The sequence below is a fragment of the Pseudorasbora parva genome, chromosome 8, assembly GCF_024679245.1.
Source record: "Pseudorasbora parva isolate DD20220531a chromosome 8, ASM2467924v1, whole genome shotgun sequence".
Lineage (NCBI taxonomy): Eukaryota > Metazoa > Chordata > Actinopteri > Cypriniformes > Gobionidae > Pseudorasbora > Pseudorasbora parva.
Window position 1 is genome coordinate 8255536 of NC_090179.1, and position 21429 is coordinate 8276964.

Below are 21429 nucleotides of genomic sequence, written 5' to 3' on the forward strand. Positions count from 1 at the left end.
CAATTCTTCATTCTTCTTGTTTCCTTCAATAAACTCTGAAATAAAAGTAAAAATAATAAACTTTCAGAAACTCATAAAAAAAAACGAGAAACGTGAAGCAAATAAAAGTTATCCCTGTTGCAGTGGACAGTAGACAATTGCTATACAAAATGCTGCATTTTGATGCATTTCTATGAATTACATGTCCCTGAAACTGTACATGAATGAGGTACAATTATCCTCAAATTAGGTGGGAGATCTTCCCAAAATGTCATATGATCTTAAAACAAACCATTACGATCTGAATCGTGATTTTCACAATTTTAAAACGTACTATTGAGAATATTCAGACTGGAACAAGACTCTGGACTTAAAACCAGGGGTGCTAATAAATTAGCTTTTCAAAGAAGCGCCAATGTGACTGTATTTCTCTAACAGGATGAGAACAGCCGACTGTTACCTGGCAAGGATACAGTTTCAAAGGAAAAGCAAAAAAGACAATAAGGTGTGGTAACAAAACACTGGTTGAGCTATATGCTGTATACCGAGAGATGGGACACATTCCTCTGTCTTACAGACAGTCTGCAAGATAGAGCATTTCTTGGGTAACAGAGGCAAAACCCAGGGACCGCAACACTTATGCGTGCTTTGACCATGAAAACATGAGGCTTCTCATAGAATTTAAAAAATAATAATAAGAGTATGCATTTTGCAACATCAAATGCAACATCAAGCATTTCAGAGCTCTTGTCTGCAATAGTGTGACTTCAAGAACAAAAAAGCTATGCACAGAGTACAGAGGAAATTATCCTGACCTACTGTTGCACGATATACCGGTACTAGAAAAGTATTGCGATACCCTGCTATTACAAACGGTACGATATGGACTATTATTAGTACCGGTACTTTAAGGAGGACAGCGCCTATATGAGCTGCATTTCTTAATTTGTGTGGATGTGACAGCAGGTGTCAGGACGTGTGTGCAGAGCTCTTCTTCAGCCATTCAATAAACATTAGAAGCAGAAGAGTTAAATATATACACGCATGACAAAGAAAGCAACAGAAATATGAGCGCATGAGAAAAAAAAAGCGCGGCACGGGACGTGCTCACGCTGCCGGACTCTGACCTGAAAGCGCGCGCACACACCTTTCAGACAACAAACATGCGAGTGCCATTCAGTTCTTTCACAGATTATTATTTGGGTTTTAATGGTCAAAAATATGTAAAAATGTACGGTCTGGGGAGTATTCAGGTAAACACAGTTGGATAGCCTATGGCTACACTAATCCGGATAAATTTAAAAACTGAGTTTTCGTCTAAAAACGCTCCGCGTCCACACTATCATTTTCAATCGTTTTCCCAAAAATTTTCATCTACACTGAAACGTCTGGAACTGCTTACATCCCCATACTGCGCATGAGCAAATCCAAGACGCTTCGACTTGCGTCATTTCCGCTACTCGTTTATTTACTCTTTGAAATTTTGCGAGTTTTTAACAGCATGTACAAACTTACATTAATTTTTAACAAGGCTGTCAAAACAGAAAGCATACAAAAAAACTGCTGTACAATGTCGTTCTCCATCTTGGCTGAATTGGTCATATGACTGCATCACATGGCTAAAAATGAATCATCGTATTAAAAAGCCTCCGTTTTCACAGTCCACACTACGACGCGAAGACGGCGTTTTCAAATGTATCCGCTTTGGAGAGCGTTTTCAAAACGATACGTTTTCAGTGACTTAAAACGCTGCCTCAGTGTGGACAGAAGGACAAAACGGAGAGAAAAATATACGTTTTCAAATAAAAACATAGTGTGGACATGGCCTATGTCTTTAGTGAGCGTGTAGCCTACAGCTGAGGTAATTAGATCAGTGCAGGTCTTACGCCAAACCTAATATTCTGTGATTAATGTTAAGCAAACAATGAAAAATAGAAAACCACCACATGCTTGGCTAAATAACTAAAATATTTTTATTAAGAATCAGTGTATAGTTAAATTATAGAGTGAAGACTAAGTAAGCAGTTTTATATTTGATTATTTAATTTATTTCTTGACTTGCAGCTACTGTTAAATAGATCTAATGTAGCTGAAAAATAAAGAACTGTTTGTCATATTGTTTTTAATTTGCATTTTTTGCTTATTTTATAAAACAGATACAATTAAAAATCTACATTATAATATAAGATTACATTTTTAAAAATATTAAAATACTCGAATAATAAAATAACTAAGATTTTGGTCATCCCAAACTGTTGGGAACTGTTGAGAAGTGAAAGGTTAGTGAATGATAACATGATTGATAATGTAATCTCTGTAAGGATGTTCACACTGGCATGTAGTTATTATAGCAATAAGAGGAGGGAATGGGCAAAAACCAGGGCAGGAACATGCTGGCCAAGTTAATTTTTAGTCAAAAAATAAAACAATGAATAATAAGTTCTGTTGTCATATTAATCATATTATCTGTTTTTTTTTTTTTTTTTTTTACAGTGATATCGATTTAGTATCGGTATCAAGGTATTTTAGTCTGGTATCGTATCGAAGTCATAATTTTGGTATCGTGACAACACTACCCTGACCTTTGAGCAGTGGGAGAAATAATCTGGGTCCGTGGATGGAAAAACATTCACAAACTTTGTAAAAAAAGACAGACACATGCTCGCTGCAAGATCAGCAAAACTTCAAGCGTAGTTCAATGTCAGATTGGATAACTAACCAGGCACCAGTTTAACTGGATAGAGCAAGGTGAGGCATGTAGAGCACTAGAAATGCACTGATAGCACTTGTTTTCAGACTAAGTACAACTACTTACATTTTGGGTACTTGTCAATACAAGTACTTAATAATACCATTATAGTTTTTCTAACAATGTATTTTATTTTCATCAGATTCATCAGATGTTTTTCACTTTCTGACTGTAACAAAGTAAATATACAAATTGATGCTCTTGCTGAAATTTTAACATTCAACTTGGTACCATTGTGTTAATGTTATATCTTTAATTTAAGTGTATGTCTGCAGCAAAATGAAATAATGAATCATTTTAAAATAATTTACCCATTTTACCCAAAATAATTTAACCTTTTGCATGCCTTGTTTTTCTATTTACACTTGCCGCATCCGCTGTGCACGGCAAAAAATGAATTCATTGCAGTCATGCGCTTTGAGAGCGAGAGACCCCTTTTCACTTGGCGGTGTGAACGACGACCATAACGGTTACACTTTAGAATAATGGTCATAAGTTAACATTAAATAATATATTGGAATGTTAATTTCAACATTCACTAATGCATTATTAAAATCTTGTTAACATTAGTTAATGCACTGTGAACTAACTTGAACAAACCATGAACAGCTGGATTTTTATTAACTAACATTAAAAAAGATGAACAATAACAGCAACAAATGAACTGCTCATGGTTAGTTCATGTTAGTTAATACATTAAGTAACACGGCACATGGAAGCCAGGCCTATGCAACTCTCTCGGATTTCCTCTGACACGACGAAAGAGCAGTATGGGCACAATCTCTGTCAACTTAGGGGAAAGTTTGTCATTGTTTCCTAAGATGAGTATCGCTTTGTAGGCCAAGTACTCAAGGTGATTGAAAATGAGCTTGAGGTCAACTGCATGCAGCAGTCAGGGGAGAAAAATGTCTTCATATGGCCAGCCAAACCAGACAAAATCATCAACTTTAAATTAGATGTATATACAACCATAAGTGAGCCAGATCCTAAATTCACTGGCCTCAAGATTATGCTCCGAAGACTTTCCTGAATATTTAGCTGCTCATCATTTGACAATCAATGTCAAATCAGGTTTGTTCATTAATAATTATCTGCAAATTACTTATCTGAAATAGGGCTGTGCAATATGAACAGGATAATCATGTTGCGATTTTATTTATGAATATTGCAAATGCAATTTTATTTGTGAATTTGGCAATTGTTTTTGCTTTTCAAACAAACATTTCACAATGAAATAACTATTAACAACAGTATTAATAGCTTGATAAACACAAAATGTAATAAACTGTCTTTAAAACTTTAAAACCGTTAAACATACGGATTTGAATGTGGTCCATCGTTCTGCTGGACCACATATCTGTGGGCGTAGCATAGTAAATGTGTTGTTTTTCTCTCGTAATATTTGTTTTTAATCAAACAAATAAATACAGTGCCTTCTAAAAGTGGTTGACAGATTATTTTTCAGATAAATTTTGACTGCATTACAGTTCTGAATATAATTTAAATATGTTGCTTTGGAATTATATTCAATGTGAAATGTGAGAAATCTTAAATTAATTATTCATCATGCAAGTTGGGGTAAAAAAAACTGAATATGCAACAAATATTTCCAGATCATTTTCAAGAATTTGCTATGGCATTAGTGGCAGCAATATAAAAGCTAATTATTCAAGTGTGTAGTTTAGTACAGTTATGGTTTGAACATTAGCTTATTTGTATTAGCCATGGTATTAGCTGGCAAAAAAAAAAAAAACCTTTTACTAAATCTCTTCACATAAATGTAATTTTCTACTTTAAAAAACAATAATTTAATTATTTTACAAACCCAAATAATGACTCCATGCCTTCTATAGCCTATAGGTTGCACATGAGGGAATACTACTTTCTTCTACTTAAGAAGTTTTGCACTTTTAAGCACAATTTTACTATATCTCTTTACATAAACATTGTTTTCTACTTTATAAAACACATTGTAATCACATTTTTTGAGTGAATCCCACATGTATACGCCACGAAAAGGTCAGTGTATTGAAACGTGCATGTGGCCGCTTGTCAAGAATGGAAAACAAAGGTTTCATCCCTTTATAATCACCAAAAGCTATCACTCATTCAATAAACCCAATTTCACAAAGTTCCACAGTGAAGCTGGTATACAATGAATCTCTTTTTTTCAGGGGATTCCAAATTCAACTCCTGTGATTGGCCAAATGCGTTGAAGATATCTACAAACATGTCCGTGATTACGACATTACTCACTGAAGCGAAAACATGTTGGAAATTGAATCATTTTACAAGGGCAAACACAGATACACACTGGATCTTTTACTAGCTCCTTTTCGCTAATAATATGCTATTATTACGAATTCTTACAGAGGATAATGAGGATTACATATCCTAGATAAGCAGTTATGGGCAGCATTTACGATGTAAACCAGTGCTGCCTCTCAGTCTTTTTGCCACTCAGTAGCGGTGTAACCGCAGTCGCTCCAGCTGACGATGTCACGTGCATTCCCTCTATATAGGTTGTACTTAAGGGGAAAAAAGCTTCCTTCCACTTAAGAGTTGTGCACTTTTTATTTTAATATCTCTTTACATAAATATTTATTTATATTGCCAAAATCGCATGCGGTTTAATCGCGTTAATTCTTCCTAGTGCACACATTTACATTTAATCATTTAGCAGACGCTTTTATCCAAAGCGACTTACAAAAAAGGGGAGAGCAATAGAAGCAATGAAACAAACAAGGCCAACAACCTGTAAGAGCTGTAAGAAGTCTCAATTGATTAGCACAGTACACAAACTTAAATCACTGAGTCCCCTGTTGGTTACAGTGTTTACTTACTTTTTATTCATATTTTTTTTAAACAATTTCTGTATTTGTGAAGAATACTGTAGTATGATTGGGTCATTGACAAATACAGTTTTTAAAAATATATATAATGGAGAGATCTTGAAACCATTTTTTTTTTTACAAAGTGTTAACAGTGAGAATGTGTGGTTTTTACAATAAATTAACACTAAACTTGACATTTTTTATAAAATGGAAAATTGTTTTAGTAAAAGTGTTTTGGTTTAACCATAAATGTATTACACAATACGATCACAAATGGACAAACAAGTGAATATGACACACAAGCATATTCAAGCAAAAGCCAGCATATATTATTTCTCGGCTAATGTCCGTTATCTCTGTCGTTTGTTTTGAATAATGACGTGCGTTGAGCCTTCTCTTCTCACCATCATTTGTAGACATGCCTAGAGATGCAACGAATATTATGCCGCCGAAAGACTTTTATCACCGAAACAATACGGCTGAAATGTGATGATGCAAACAAAAACGGCAACCTGAACGTGACGGTCACGTTTTGGCGGTGTGGATGTATGTGGCTCATCTCACATCTAATGACGCATCTATAATATGGGCTATAACTTGAAAATAATGCTTTGTTTATGTTTCTGTCGATGGATACATGTACTGGCCCCTCAGTGATACACTACAACAGCAGCGATAATAAAGGAAAAACGTGGGCAAAACGGTCTCTCTCTGTACACTTTGTTCAATGCATGCGAGTGTTGCCGTATGTTCTAATATAAGCAGTCACCACCTGGTGTAGTGCCAAGAAGACGCGAATGAGAACTTGTGTGTTGTGAGAAGATCTGTCTCTCTGCACTCATCCGAAAGCGCGCGCGTCTCCAAGCACGCAAATATTGAGTTAACTTTCAAGTCTTGAGCTTAAACGGACAAACTCACTCAAAAGTCTCTCAACATGTCCATCTTGAAAGTATCCTTGCAGACATAGTCTGTATAAGCATTAAGTTATCTTTTTACAGTCGAGAAAGACTGTAAAAGATATGTTACACAAAAATACACATTACAGTAGTTCAACGATCACCCGTTTATTTTGCCTTCATGCTCGGGGAAAAACAACAACTACGACACTTCCGGGGACTTCATAATAAGAGTTCCCTTTTCCTTTTGGTAAACGGTCATGTGCAATCATAAACAATATTCAGCACAGGGGTATACATATGCATGAAACTTTTTTTTTTTAAATGCCTTAAACTTAACAAACTCCCTCTCAAAGTCTGCAAGTTGTTATTTTGTGTCGTACCACAGTACTCGCTAAACTCTCTGTGTTTGGACGAGTTCTTTGATACTACTCATCTCCAGGCGGGGGTCTTTTCTCAGAAACAGACTTTGTGGACTTTAGGGCATTAGCCAGTGAATGATTGTCTGTGACAGATTATTGGTGGAAAACGTTCAGCATCACCAGTTGTTAGTTCTGAGAACAGTGTGGAGAGAAAATGTTTAATGTCAATTCAATCAGACTTTACCAGTGTTTCACCAGCAAGTGTTCTCCGCACAATTCTCTTGACTCTCTTTAATTACCAGGAAAGGTGTGAAAATGTTCTGTTTTCTCCCATTAGAAGAATCAGGTGCCCTCTTTGGGTGCCTCCATCTGAAAGATTACCAAATGAGGCATCGCTGAACACAATCATCTTAAGAGCACTGTCCCCGCCCAAGTGTTGAAAGTTTAGAATTACCTTCTTGGACTTAAGTTTGCACACTATCCTGTTTGCTTCATGGATTGTCTGCACAGTAGCATTTATTATGTCTAATGCCAAATTGCTAGCGTCAAATATAACATCTGGCCTGCTCGGTCTTGCCACCCAGGGAATTTGGCCTATTTTAGACCTGAGCTGATACTTTTTCTCCTCACAGAGAGATGAGTCTTGTTCCACAGCTCGTGAAGGATCCATATGTATGGGCTGCATGTGTTGAATGTAGTTTTCCTGGTGTATTTGTACTTTTCTGTTGACAGACACAAACTCTATTCCCACATAACAGAAGTGATCATGTTCCTCACGTCCAACTTGAAAAACAGATCTGAGATGTGGTATTACAGTTGTGGAGAAACTTTGCGTGCCCCCCATATGAAGTCATCCACATGACAGGCAGGCACCCCATTTACAGTGCAGTCCTGATCTAGCCAGTAAAAAACTGCTGGATCTACCTTGGACCTTTTCCTCCTGCTTTCAGCACAATTTCTTTCACTCATTTATACCAGTACAATGAGGCATCTGCCAGACCATATACACACTTTTTGAGCTTCCAGAATGTTCCTTCAGAGACAGTCTCAGGGGGAGGCCTGATGTATGTCACGTGACAGTTCAGTTCCCGGCAGAAACGAAGACTTTATATCCATGGAATGAAGTGCCCACTGTCTTTGACAAATAACTGCTACAAGCAGTCGAAGGGACTCTGAAGCGCATGTGGGTGAATCCTTTTGTAGTTCTGACACATCCAACTCCTCAAAAACTCTGGCCCCTAATCGTGCTTTTGGTACTAGTCCAGTTGGTGTTTCCTTGAGAGTGCACACCCATCTGGTGGAAATGCACTTTTGTCCCTCATCTTGAACTTCTTCAAACACACCGTTATCTCTCCAACTCTTAATTTTTGATTGTTTGGCTAGGTCAAAGGATAGATCTTTTTTCACAAATACATCCTCACTGACATTAGTGGTATTGACATCAGTAACAGCAGGTTCTATTTGAAGACTCTCTAAATATGATACATCTACTGAATCTTTACTGCCTGCAACATTACTTGGTCCAATGAGTAGAAGATTGTACCAGTTTTTATATTTACCAGTAGCTTTGCCTGCACTCCCAAGTAAAGTGTTCATGCCGGTGTCCTTATTTAAATAACCTACCGGTATTTCAGTATCCATTTCTCTTGCTCTTCCGGACAGCGCCAAAGCCACAGACAGCACCGGTTTCTTATTTTCTTTTTTTACAGTAGTTCAACAATCACCCATTTAGCCTTTGTGCTCGGGGAAAAACAAAAGCCACGACACTTCCGGGGACTTCATAATAAGAGTTCCCTTTTCCTTTTGGTAAACGGCCATGTGCCATTTACATCACATTTTAGTTTGAATTTTATTTTTTACTGTGCATGGTTGCAATGTGCTAAATTTTTAGTAAAGTTACACAGTCATAGTATAATGGCATCATTAATTGCATAATAATTGGCATCATTTCTTTCAGTGTTTCGGCCTTGGTTTTTTCTTTTTTGGTTTCGGCCAATAATTTTGATTTCAGTGCATCCCTCGCCCCTTACCTGCTGATTGGCTAGTTTTTTTTTTTTTATTAGACTCAGCCCGAGTCTGTTTTGCAAAACGTTTTTGAAATAACACTTACCCCACCTTTAAAAGGTGCCATGTGTAAAAATTGAGGTAAAAAGTAGGGGTGTCAACAATAATCGATTCGGCGATGCATCGTGATGCGGGGCATGAACGATTCAGCATCGATGCGGCAAAGTGCCATAATCGATTATGTGCAATTCCCCTTTATTCCACAAGGTGGCAATGTCTGATACCCAATGATGAAGTGACGTTTCACTCAGTTACCTCTGACAGAAAACGAAACAATAATTATAATCTGCAAAACTTGAAATGGGTTAGTGATTTAGTTCAGAGAGCAAGTACTAAACACAATCATATGTTAGTGTCACAGTCTCTTGATGATGGATGTGGTCAAGAAGCTGTCAGTGATCAAAATATTGATTTTGAAGACGTTGAAAATGAGTTTGGAGAATATGCTGGAGATCGCGAATATGACGCAGATGCTGAATATACTGGTAAACTCTGACGAGGTCATATGATGATGGTATTAAACATCTGCTCAAACTGAATCCTTCCAAGCTCCAAAAGGTAACGAAATAAAACCTATTTTGTTCTTCTGTAGCTGCTACTCTAAAATCAGGAGTTTTATATATTATCACGACAGGTAGAGGTCTATCCATGTTAAATATAGATCCGGGTCGCTAACGACCTGAATATGTAAGAATGTTTGGTGAAACAGTCATGCATTTAAGGGTTAATTGCATTTTATTTAATTTTATTTAATTACATTTTATTTTATTTAATAACTTTTATGTCAAAGATACAGGAGACACATAGCAGCAAATACAATCTGTTGTTTAATATCTGCTTGTATTGCATCATGACTGATGAAAAATTTGCTTTGTGTGCAGTAGAATTTTGATGCATCACAATGCATCGTAGAATCGAATTGAATCGAATCGTTACCTGGTGAATCGTAATCGAATCGAATCGTGAAGGCAGTGCCAATGCACACCCCTAGTAAAAAGATCCCAAAAATTACCTACACATATTAAAAGAATGAGAAGTAATAAGGGCGATGATGTCATCAAAAAAAATTCAAGTTATAGTGCTGCAGAGATATCAACCTTAATTAGCAGGTAGCATTACTAGCCCCGGCCCGACAGGTATCGTAATACCAGTCTCGGTCATGGAGGCGGTATGCGGGCAACATAACCACCAGCCAAACTGGCGTACTTGAACCTGATGTCAATCGTGTGGAAAGTACAGCCCACTACTTCATTTCAGTTCAGGGAAGAGAGTGGACGGATGGCCGAAGCCCTTGGCCCCTTCTGGGGTATCTGATATGCTAAAAATAGCTGGTTTTACCTGACCGGAAAAAGCGGAAGGGACTGTGTCCCGTCCCGTCACAAAAGTCCCGGTACTCGTGAGCCGTTTAGAATAGGCACCCTCCAGTGGACGAAAAGTTGCATAGTGCACCTTTAATGAAGATTACTTGACAGCTCCTGTATCAATATTTAACAAATAGAAAATAGCCCAATATAATGTATACTAGTGATGTCATGGAACCAAAATTCCAGAGACACCAGTATGTGTATATATATATATATATATATATATATATATATATATATATATATATATATATATATATATATATATATATATATATATATATATTCGGCTACAGTCTAGAGCCCTGCGCTTATAAGGGGGAGGGGACTGAAGGCAGCTGCGGGTAATGCGGAGTCGGTACTACAGAAATGCTGGTATAGTCACATTTTTTTTTATTTCAGTACCGACTTGGTACCGAAGTACCGTTACCCGTGACATCCCAAGGATAAAATGTATATTGTAAACTTTTATAGCGAACTGTAAATCAGCTGTGGGCTGCAGTATTACCTAAAACGTAGTCTATTAATTCAGACTGTCTGTCAAGGTAAAGGACGGAGCCGGATTAATTTTAAATGATTAAATTTTAATTTTAACTTACATCAGTCATTCATGTTAGTGCTGGGCTAACGTATGTGCTGCTATTGATACAGTTTCTGCATGTGCACCGCAATATATTAGACTAAAGACACACACACACACTGATGGTGAGAAATTACTTTTGAAACATCTAAACATCTCAATGTACCTCAAACTGAGTAGCATCACTGAGAAACTGCTCAAGGTTCAGGCTGAATAACTAGTTCTTCCAATGTTTCATCACTGATTTGGACTCACACTGGGATTGGTGTAAAATCAGCATATTCATTACTATCTTTACAGTGTGTACAATCACTGAGCTTCAGGAAGCCTCCGGACAGAGATGGAGTTCAGTTATGGTAATAAACTTTAAAATAGCATAATGGGCCGTTATAAAGATATTTCCGATTACAACAAACCAAAATTTAAATCTTCTTGAAGCTTTTTAAGCTTCAGTATTAATAATAAACACCAACCTTTTTGTTCATCAGGATCATAAGTGTGTTTCATTCTGCAGGGTTCTGGATCACTCATGTTCTCACTGTCCTCTTCAATAAACTCAGTCTTTGCAAATTCAAGCTCTTCCTGAAGCTTTGATGCTCGCCTTCACTTGTAGGCTGATGGGAATATTCCAGCATCCAGTAATGGTGAAATCACTGAAGGCAGGATTATTGTGGAAGGAGCTTCACTGAACATGAACTTCTGTTAAAAAAAGCAGATTATCCAAACTCAATGCTCAATTACTGACTTTTTAAAACTATTTTACACATTTAAGTAGGGCTGGGCAATATGGCCCACAAAAATTAATCACAATATAATTTTCCATATCTGTCGATATCAATAAAGATCACAATAAATGTAAAATCTTTTTTTCTTTAAAGTTTAACAGGATATTTTTGCTCCTGAGTGAAAGAAAGAAGAAATGTAGAAAACACAGTTACTGTGGTTTTAAACTATCATTTATTGTCAAAACATGACAAACATGTGAACAATTTATTACAACTGAGTTAGATTTATTTATTAAAATCTTAACTGAGGTTAGCATTTTTTTTTACTGTACACTATATATCAATAATATCATTATATATACTTAATTGTGTAAGTAGTAAAACACTAAAAAAGCAAATTTGGATTGGTCCACCGTGCATCTCACACACACGCACACGCACACACACACAAAACAGTAAGCTGGTCGGGAGAGGAGGGAGAGAGCAAAGTTCAGTAGATGTGTACTCCAGTAAGGGAATGTCTATTTTATTTATTTTAAACATCAGATGAAACTATTTCTCTTTTGATACAGGCGATGTTAAGTCATTAATACATCACCAAAGACAAACAATTATGATAGTGATGTACAAGTCCGATGTTTTAGTGATTATAGTTTGGTAACGTTAGCTTGTTGTTAGGCATTTTTGACGAGCTACGGCAGCCTGATACTGCTCGCAATGGCACTCACAAACAAAACAAGCAAATCGAATAAAAAATTAAAAGAACGTGCAGTTTGTCTTATACCTTACACCCCCGCAAAATGAATATAAATCAGATCTTCAATTCCTGCGGTATAGCCTATATTTAACGGACTTCACAGCAACGAAAGCAGATTCAAGATGCATTTTATTCAGCAACTCATTTCAAATTCAAAGACTGCAATATGAGAGTGCGACCTAAGCACTGGTAAGATAATTTATTAATTTTTATTGAGGATGATTGTGTTTTTGAGAATCTAAGACTTATCTTAAATTTCAGATACATTTACACTTGTCCATTTTTTTTCTGAAATGCTTTCAGACCACCTTCTGAATTGGTTTGTTTAAGTAATCGGAATGAAATACGTCTCGAAAGAATCTCAGAAGGCATTTAGGCCTACTCCAGGTCATTTCACAGATATTTTGAGCTATCCACGTGTATGTTTACGCCGAAACAAACCATCATCTCGGCGTGTATGTCTATGCCGTGTGATTCCGCCAACCTGATCTCTCAGAATCAATATTTATAGCATAATTTTATATTTGAGCAACTAACTCCACTCCTACCCTAAACCTACCCACTCTCAACAATATAAAACACGTAACAGGCAAATAAATGTACAGACACATGTATTTATTGCAAAAACAGACCAAAAAACAGTATAAAAGTATTAACTCATGTTGAATTCCAAGTCTTCTGAAGTCAGACGATATCTTCATGTGAAAAACAGAGTTGATCTTAATGTTTTAGTCGCTGAAATGATGATCACACCTCTTTGTGAACAGAACACAAACGCACTCGTTCATATTTCTGATTCAAATGATACACACGTCACAAGTTTAGAATGACGCGATCGGTCACGAGACACACGAGAGCCAAAGGCATTTTACAATCAAAGCTGACGTAATGACGCAATTGGTCACGAGACACACGACAGCCAATGCTGTCAAAGCTGACCTGACGTTACTTCCGCGGCAATATTTGAAATGTATTATTAATCTTTGGCGGATGGACTCGACGTTTTGATCGCTTTTGGGGATTTTCTTTACAAATAGTTGTGGAAATTTTGATTCTTTTAAGAGAGTTGTTCATTTTCAGTTTGCTCACCAAAATGATTTGTTCAGATTCGTTCATTGATTCGTTCAGTAACATTTTTTTTTTTTATATTACATAAATATGACCGCAGGTGACTAAAAAGAGTGTTTTATGTGTAATGTCTTAAGTCAACGAATGTATTTACTTATAAAAAAAACTGATTTGGCTTTATTAAAATGTGCATAATCTGCTTGTTTTCTTGCTTGATTAACATTTATTTGTTTGGTCAGACATTTAGACATTCATATAGCTGGGATTATGGTAAACATGGGGTTATAAACATGAGGTTTGTCTATAACTGTGCTTTGCTATTTAGAGAATATTATAAGAATGCTATTTACTGACGTGACGCACGAGATCTTTTAAACCATAGGCCACGGTCACATTTTTATTTGTTTTACAGTTTTAGAGAAGTGCATGACATGACTCAAACGTAATGAAGAAAACGGTTCAAACATAAAATAAAATACAAACACACTTTACTCTGTAGTAATCATTTAACCATCAACCTGCATTATTACACTTGTTTTTATTACAGTGGTAAAGTGTACATTTCTTTCTTTACACGAGCCGAGCTGTTCGCTATCAGTATCCTTCAACAACTGGTTCATTTCGTTCACGAACAAACGACATGTAGCCTACCAATTCGTTCACGAATGACATTTCTCATTCAGAGTCAGACTCAAAGGGCGTATTCGTTCACTGAATTCAACAAAACAAATGCTCCGTCACATCTCATAATCGAACGCAATTGGCTTGAGGTTGTCATTCTTTGACAGAATGAAACAGTCGACAGAGCCGCGCATGCGCTCGCTGCTAATAGCGCCACGCTGCGGTGGAGGGAGGAATTTCAGTGAACGAGAAACATGAGTCAATAGACTACGTGAACGAGAACGATTCGTTCACCTAAAAGATTCGTTCAAAAAGAACGATTCGTTCACCTAAAAGATTCGTTCAAAAAGAACGATTCGTTCACGAACGTAACATCACTATTCACAAATCAATAATTTGGCCTCAGAACACTTGAAATATTTGTCCTTTCTGAATAAATTGTGCCTGCAGTCATATCTGCCTGTTTTATCCTGTTTTTTATAATACACAAATGGGTAGGTTTAGGGAAGAGTTTGAGTTACGCGTTCAAAATGTGTCTGCATGTGTTCACAAGGTAAATGGATTTATAAACATACTAAATTATGTTTTTTGGAAAATGTAAAAATGCAGAATGTTTCTTGTGATGGGTAGGTTTAGGGGCAGTGTGTGTGTGATGGGTAGGTTTAGGGGTAGGGGCAGTGTAAGGGGGTAGAATGTAACACCGTTGATTAACACACTAAAAAGCGATTATGCGTCTTGATAGCACGCCAAAATGGCAGACGAATTAGCGTGTCATATAGAGCTGCAACTAACGATTATTTTTTCTGTCGACTAATCTAACGATTATTTTTTCGATTAGTCGACTAATCTAACGATTAATTTTTTTACCCTTTGAAATTTTTCACAATTCTGTGGCACCCCCTCACATAAGTTACGCTAAAGGTGTAACAGTACAGACTGCTCACAGTTCACTTTGTATCACGGTTTTAGGTTCACGTTTCAGTACAGTTCGGTATTTGCTATGTTCAGGGGAAAAAGGACTACTGTCAAATGAAAATAAAGAAAATAAGAACAGATAACTTAAATAGAAGCAGCAGCACAAATAAATACTATTGAGCAAAGATGAGAATAAAATAAACAATGCTTTTCAGGATTTTCAGGTAGGTCTAACATTAGTTTTTAGGTAGAGAAATGGAATTAAGTAATCAAAAGTAAAATAACCACACATTTAACTGTTTAAAATTAAAAAATAATCCTTATTAAACTTACAAAAGCTTTTCAGTCAGGAGCAGTGAGTGATGTCTTTATCTTTTGTTTGACATTAAACAGACAGCAGTGAATGCTACTGCCCCTTTAAGACCCACGGATAGTCGTCGTATTTTCTGTATAAAGTTCACTTAAGGAATAGAGTAGGCTATGACATTTTGACATACTTTTTGTGAGTTTGTCCGTTTAAGCACAGGATTTGAAAGATAACTCAATATTTGCGCGCTTTGGGACGAGTGCACAGAGACAGATCTTCTCATTCGAGTCTCCTGGCTACACGGGGGTGATGACGGTGAAAATGACTGCTCATATTCGGACGTACAGCAGCACTCGCATGCGTTTTATAAAGTTTACAAAGAGAGACCGTTTTGCCCACGTTTTTCTTTTATTATCGCTGTTGTTGTAGTGCATACCTGAGGAGTCAGCACGTATCCATCGACAGAAACATACATAGGCTACAGCATTATTTTCAAGTTACAACCCATATTAAAGATGCGTCATCAGATGCGAGATGAACCGAAGTGTAAGTGCATCCCCGCAACTTTTGCTCGGGATCCCGGTTGGGAAACACTGTCTGTATTGATTGACACCGCGCTGGCTTGTTTAGAATTATATGAGCGTCGTGACCGCGCGCTGCCGCGTGATGAAGGCGTGTCGCAACTCTGTTATTCAACTGCTCTGGTTTTAAAAGCTATGTCATACTAAATGCGCCAAAATGCAATAAAACTTGTTTTACGGTCGAATGCAACGCGTGTGTGTGTGAGTGAGTAAGAGACGCGCAAAAGGGCGGAGAGAGAATTTAAGGAAATGCAGCTAAACGAATATGCGTGCTTCTTTTAAATAGCGTAAAAATGAATGAATGACGAATGTGGCGGCCGTTATTGATTATGTGGCGGTCCGCCACAAATTAGTCTATGTGTGGGAAACACTGTTTGGCCTCTGTTTAAAGTATTCCCATACTTTTGATATTCGCGGTCTAGGTTTTTGTGATAGAACCAGGAGCAGAAGCGAGATGAACGTCTGACACGACGCGTCGACGCATTTCACGAACGTCGACGTATTTCCGTAGTCGACGTCATCGATGACGTCGACGCGTCGTTGCAGCACTAGTGTCATACATACGCCATTTCATGAGATCAGTCTGGAAAAAAGTGTAACTTTTAGTCCAGAAAATACAGTATACTTCTTAATGCAAAAGAGATTAATATTTAGATTTAGCATATTGTAACCTAGAACCTGAATGTGGGAAATAATTATAGTTAGATCCAAAAGATTGTTCAAGCAACATAGCGCCGGTGCCCCACAACAGAGTTAGCTTACTAGCTGTATAAGATTGTGTGCTACACTAATTATATTATACATATAAAGTTTATTGATGTTCTGTGGTTTTACACTCCTATAATTTTTAAATATTTTTATATTATTTTAAGGTGAGCTTAAAGTGATTAAAAAAAAAGCAGCTTCAGTGTGATAAAAATAAGAAAAATAATAAATTCATAGATATTTTCAATAATATTTGTTAAAATATGTATCAACTAAATACATGACCTAGATTATTTATTTAGCCAAATTGTACTTTTAAATGTATAAATGTAATATTTATTAATAATAAAAAAAGGTTTGCTGTTCCAGTTAAGCTTAATTGATGGTTGTCACTTAAAGGTAATCTTTATAAAAAAATGTTTTGAAAATGTTGTTTAAAATAAACAAGAATCCCTTAATGAGAACGGGGTGTAAATGATAGAAACATGTACCCATTAAAAGGATAGTTCACTTTGAAATTAAATTTTGATATGTTTTAGCTTACCTCATGGGCATCCGAGATGTAGGAGTATTTGTTTCCCCAGTAGTTTCAATTTTGATCATTTTAGGTCAAACCGTTCTTGTCTGTGCCTCACATATTGCAGGTCTATGGTCACCACCTCAAAGAGCATACACAGAGAAGTCCAAATTAAACAATCCCCCATCGTAAGTACACACTGATGGCCTAAGACACGAAACGAGCGGTTTGTGTGAGAAAACGAACAGTATTTATATTGTTTTTACCTCTTGTACACCACTACGCCCGACTGATCCGAGGGCGCGTGCGTGTTTCCTGTTGTGACATTCGCGCATTCTGGCTTTAGTCTGCGCAAGCGCGGAAAGCGCCGGAAGTGGATCTCTCGCGCTTGTACGTCTCTCGTTGTTTACACAAAACAGAGATTATAGGTGAAACGGCTAACAGAAAAGGTACTAATTTGCGCTTATCCTGGATGTTTAAACCAACGTAAAAGAAAACAATTACGTATGCTTGCGCAAACTCATCCGGGAGTGGTGAGCTTTCACAAATTCCCAATTTATGAGCGTGCTCTCTTGGAGTTATGGTTGATTGCTCTTCGGCTGGATATCAACACACCCATAAACGTACTAAAGTTGTGGAGGGTCTGCAGCGATCATTTTCCCCCTGATGATTTTACAAAGCAAGGAGTGGATCGCATAGTACTGACATCATCAGCTGTGCCTATGGTGTTTTCACATCCAACGGAGGTATGTGAACAACGTCTTTGTATGTGTTATTTCTATTTGTAAAGCTGGCATTACATGAATAAGAAATAAAATGTAGTTTTGATGTAAGTTAGTAAAACCATTTTCGTGGGGCGTTACTTGCATTTCTATAACTGATCAGTCAGGCGTAGTGGTGTACAAGAGGTAAAAACAATATAAATACTGTTCGTTTTCTCACACAAACCGCTCGTTTCATGTCTTAGGCCATCAGTGTGTACTTACGATGGGGGATTGTTTAATTTGGACTTCTCTGTGTATGCTCTTTGAGGTGGTGACCATAGACCTGCATTATGTGAGGCACAGACAATTCATTTTATTTGAACATAACTTCTTGTACTGAAACCAATACCCTGTGCACTAAAATGTCTCAATGTAGATTGTGGTGAGCTTAATAGGTACATTTAGCCTAGATATAACCATCACCATACTTCCTCAAGTTTATTGAAAAAAAATAAAACAAGTTTTCTGAAATGTTAAATATAAAAGTTATTTGTTATCTAAATAAATATACACTAATTTCCATACATTTCTAGAACAAATATTTGAACACTGAATAAAGTCAGGTTCAAAATTAATTGACCTTATTTTTTTAGTTTTAACAGAGGGGTGATTCATTGGATATCTCTTTTTATCACTCCATAAATCAGAAAATACAGTCAACAGCCAGACAAAAAAATATATTTTAAACTATTTGTTTAGGAATAATATATATAGAATCTGGCAAAGTAAGAGCAAACCTTACTTTGAAAAAAAAAAAAAAAAAACTTCAGAATATAGATAGGAATAAAACGGTGGAGTTTGGTGTAAAAGGAACTTAAGTTAGAGATGTATGGCTCAGTGCAGGACAAAAAACTAATTTTGAGAATATGGCCTACACATGTATTGTAATTTATATCTACAAAAAGCATTTAGATAAAGAGCTATAAAATATACAATTAAAAGTATCATTCATTTTGGAAGTTTCCTTTCCACCAATCTGAAAAAAAAACTCTTTATGAAAAGACAAAAAGCACATAAGCTCAAAATGGACACATGCATGTAAAAATCAGTGCTGTACTCGATTCAAACACAGCAGAAACGACCTCGTGTATCTTTGCATGAACAAACAATGTAAAATATATTTTGCAACAGTTTAAATATGCGAAATAGTGCGACCTGCTCACCTCTCCTCCAGAAGACTCGACGCTATCGCGCGCATTGGTGATGACGTCACTGCTGCTCATCTTCTTCTTCTTCTTCTTCTTCTTCTTCTTCTTCTTCTTCTTCTTCTTCTTCTTCTTCGGGTTTTAACCTGGTTTTAACGGCCGCTTGCATCCTTGATGTTGCATTACTGCCATCTTCTGGTTCTAATTATTTCCCAGATACTTCAGTCGACATATTCTTGTCATTAGCCCTGTTTTATTCAGAAAGCAAATCAAATATTTAATTCCATCTTCACTTCTACTGCAGTCCATTATACTCTTTACTTCATGTCCAATTAGTCCTATTTTTTCCATGTCTTTGTAATTCATATTTAAAACAATTTATAAGCACATGTTCTACAGTCTCAGGTATCTGACACTGGTCACATAACCCAGTAGGATGTTTCCCCATTATATGAAGAGTGCTATTTAATTCATTATGCTCTATTCTTAATCCGGTTACAATAGTCTCTGCTCTCCTGTTTCCTCTCTTATTTTCCACAGTACCAACTCTTTTTTTAATTGAGTCACTGCAACTCATCAAACAAGCGCCACATTATATTTAAAATGACAAAACATCTATAAAACAACACATCAAACAAAAATAAGGTATACTGATGTAGACACATCTGTCTCATCCAAGCTCGGTCATGTGTGGAGTATAGTTTATTAGGGCAATTAAAAACTGTATTTAAAACATTTAAACATAAAGATTTTACTTCATGGCTTTCATATAATAAAACCAAAATTATATTTTCCTGATGCAGACACAATCAGCAGGGGCAATAAAAGTTGTTGATAAAATAATATATATAAAGTAAAGACAACAATTATTTAAAAAGTATTAATAACATTTTAAAAAGTCAGAAACCAAAACGAACAGTTTATAGTTTTAAAGTATGAATTGAATAGCATAATTCACTAATCTTAATCTTATAAAATGACCTTAGTTATATCTAAATGATATGATATAAACCGATTATGTTTACACACAATTATTTCTTGCCTCAAATCAAACATTCTGAATTGAGACTTATATACACTAAAATAACTCAAAAAGCACTTCTGCTAAGATCTTGAGATATTTATTATCTTTTATCTTTAGTTGATTTCAGGCTGTGTGGTATAATAGTGATGGTCCAGATGAAGCCTCATGAAGCATTGAAGCTTTTCAGCCAAATGGGTCACAAAAGGGTTCATTTCTGGAGGCTTAATTTGCTCACACCATCTGGTGGTCAAAGAGTGTAAAACCAGCCGATACATTACAGGTGAACTGCGATCCACTGTATTTTAAACCAGTTAAGGCTTAGAAATGGCGGTCAAGGAAAATACATTTCCACATAGACTAATCTATTTATATGAATATAATGCACTAAAAAATCACGGTACAAAAAAAAAAAAAAAACGAACTTTACCATAAAAAATACAGCAGTAACGTTATCAGCAACATATAATTTAAAGGTAATAATCACAGTTGAAAACCGTTTATTTTACTAAAAGTCTGAACTATCAAGGCCAATAAGTATGAACAGCTACGTGTTTCAGAAGAATATTCACATCACTGAGGAATGCATCTTTTTATAAAGCTTTAGATTGCCTTGAACACTGTAAATAAATCCCCGTAAATCCCCGTTTACGGTAAAAAAAAACGTTGCCAGAATTTTACCATAAAAAATACAGCAATTACGTTTTAGTTTTTACGGGACAACAACATATAATTTAAAGTTCCCTTTCGAAAAGGGAACTCGCACTGAGTCAGCTGACGCTACGGGGAACGCCTTCAGCGTGACAGATGTCTGAAATCGCTATCAAATCACAATCCTACTGACCGTCGGCAGCTGGTGATGTCATCACCGTGCGACCAGGAAGTATAAAAGGGCACCGTGCCAACATGACAATATCCTTTCGTCTTCAGGGACTGTTTTGTCTGGTTCGCTAGAAAGTCTCTCTAAAGTGAAATGAAGTGCACACGTAAATCTAAGGGAGCGTACAGGAAGTGCGCTGATCCGTGGCCCAGGTTTCTCACGCCTGGGGACACGCACACCCTTTGTGTGCTCTGCCTGGGGGAAGAGCACGCGTGGGAGGTTCTCGAGGGGGCTTCTTGCGCAAACTGCGAGCGTTTTCCGACTGAGGACGCTCCGCTCTCGCTTGGCCTTCTTCTCGAGGGAAGAAGAGCCAGCATCTGGGAGCGGTCCCGCTCATGCCGAGGCTGAGCGGAGCCGTTTGTCCTGGGGCTCCCAGATGGATCTGGCTCATCGTCTGGAGAACACAGTGCTCACGGACGATCAGCCAGGTCGCGAGAGCAGGTGGACGGAGGAGGAGTCGGATGGAGACTCCTCCTCTTCGTCAGCCCGTGCTTTTCCAGACGATCAGAGGATGGCTGTGGATGAGGAGGAAAATGAGGCTGAGGCCAAATCCTCCCAGCCATCCTGCCCCGTGTATGGGGAGCTGCTGGATGTG

At 37.0% G+C, this 21429-nt stretch overlaps 1 protein-coding gene across 2 annotated transcripts in view; it reads right to left on the minus strand.

Moving 5' to 3' along the window:
• Positions 1-19082, minus strand: part of LOC137084086 (zinc finger protein 271-like) — a 36927-nt gene extending 17845 nt beyond the window's left edge. Inside the window, exons 1-2 of one of the 2 annotated variants that reach the window (XM_067450032.1) lie at positions 18952-19082; positions 11302-11527 (exon numbers count right to left, since the gene is read on the minus strand). In XM_067450032.1, the coding sequence (XP_067306133.1) occupies positions 11302-11359 (58 nt within the window). In that variant the 5' untranslated portion in view covers positions 11360-11527; positions 18952-19082. Of the gene's footprint in view, positions 1-11301; positions 11528-18951 lie in introns of those variants that run through there. The other variant, XM_067450033.1, reaches the window with a different exon arrangement.
• Between the last annotated feature and the right edge of the window lie 2347 nt (positions 19083-21429).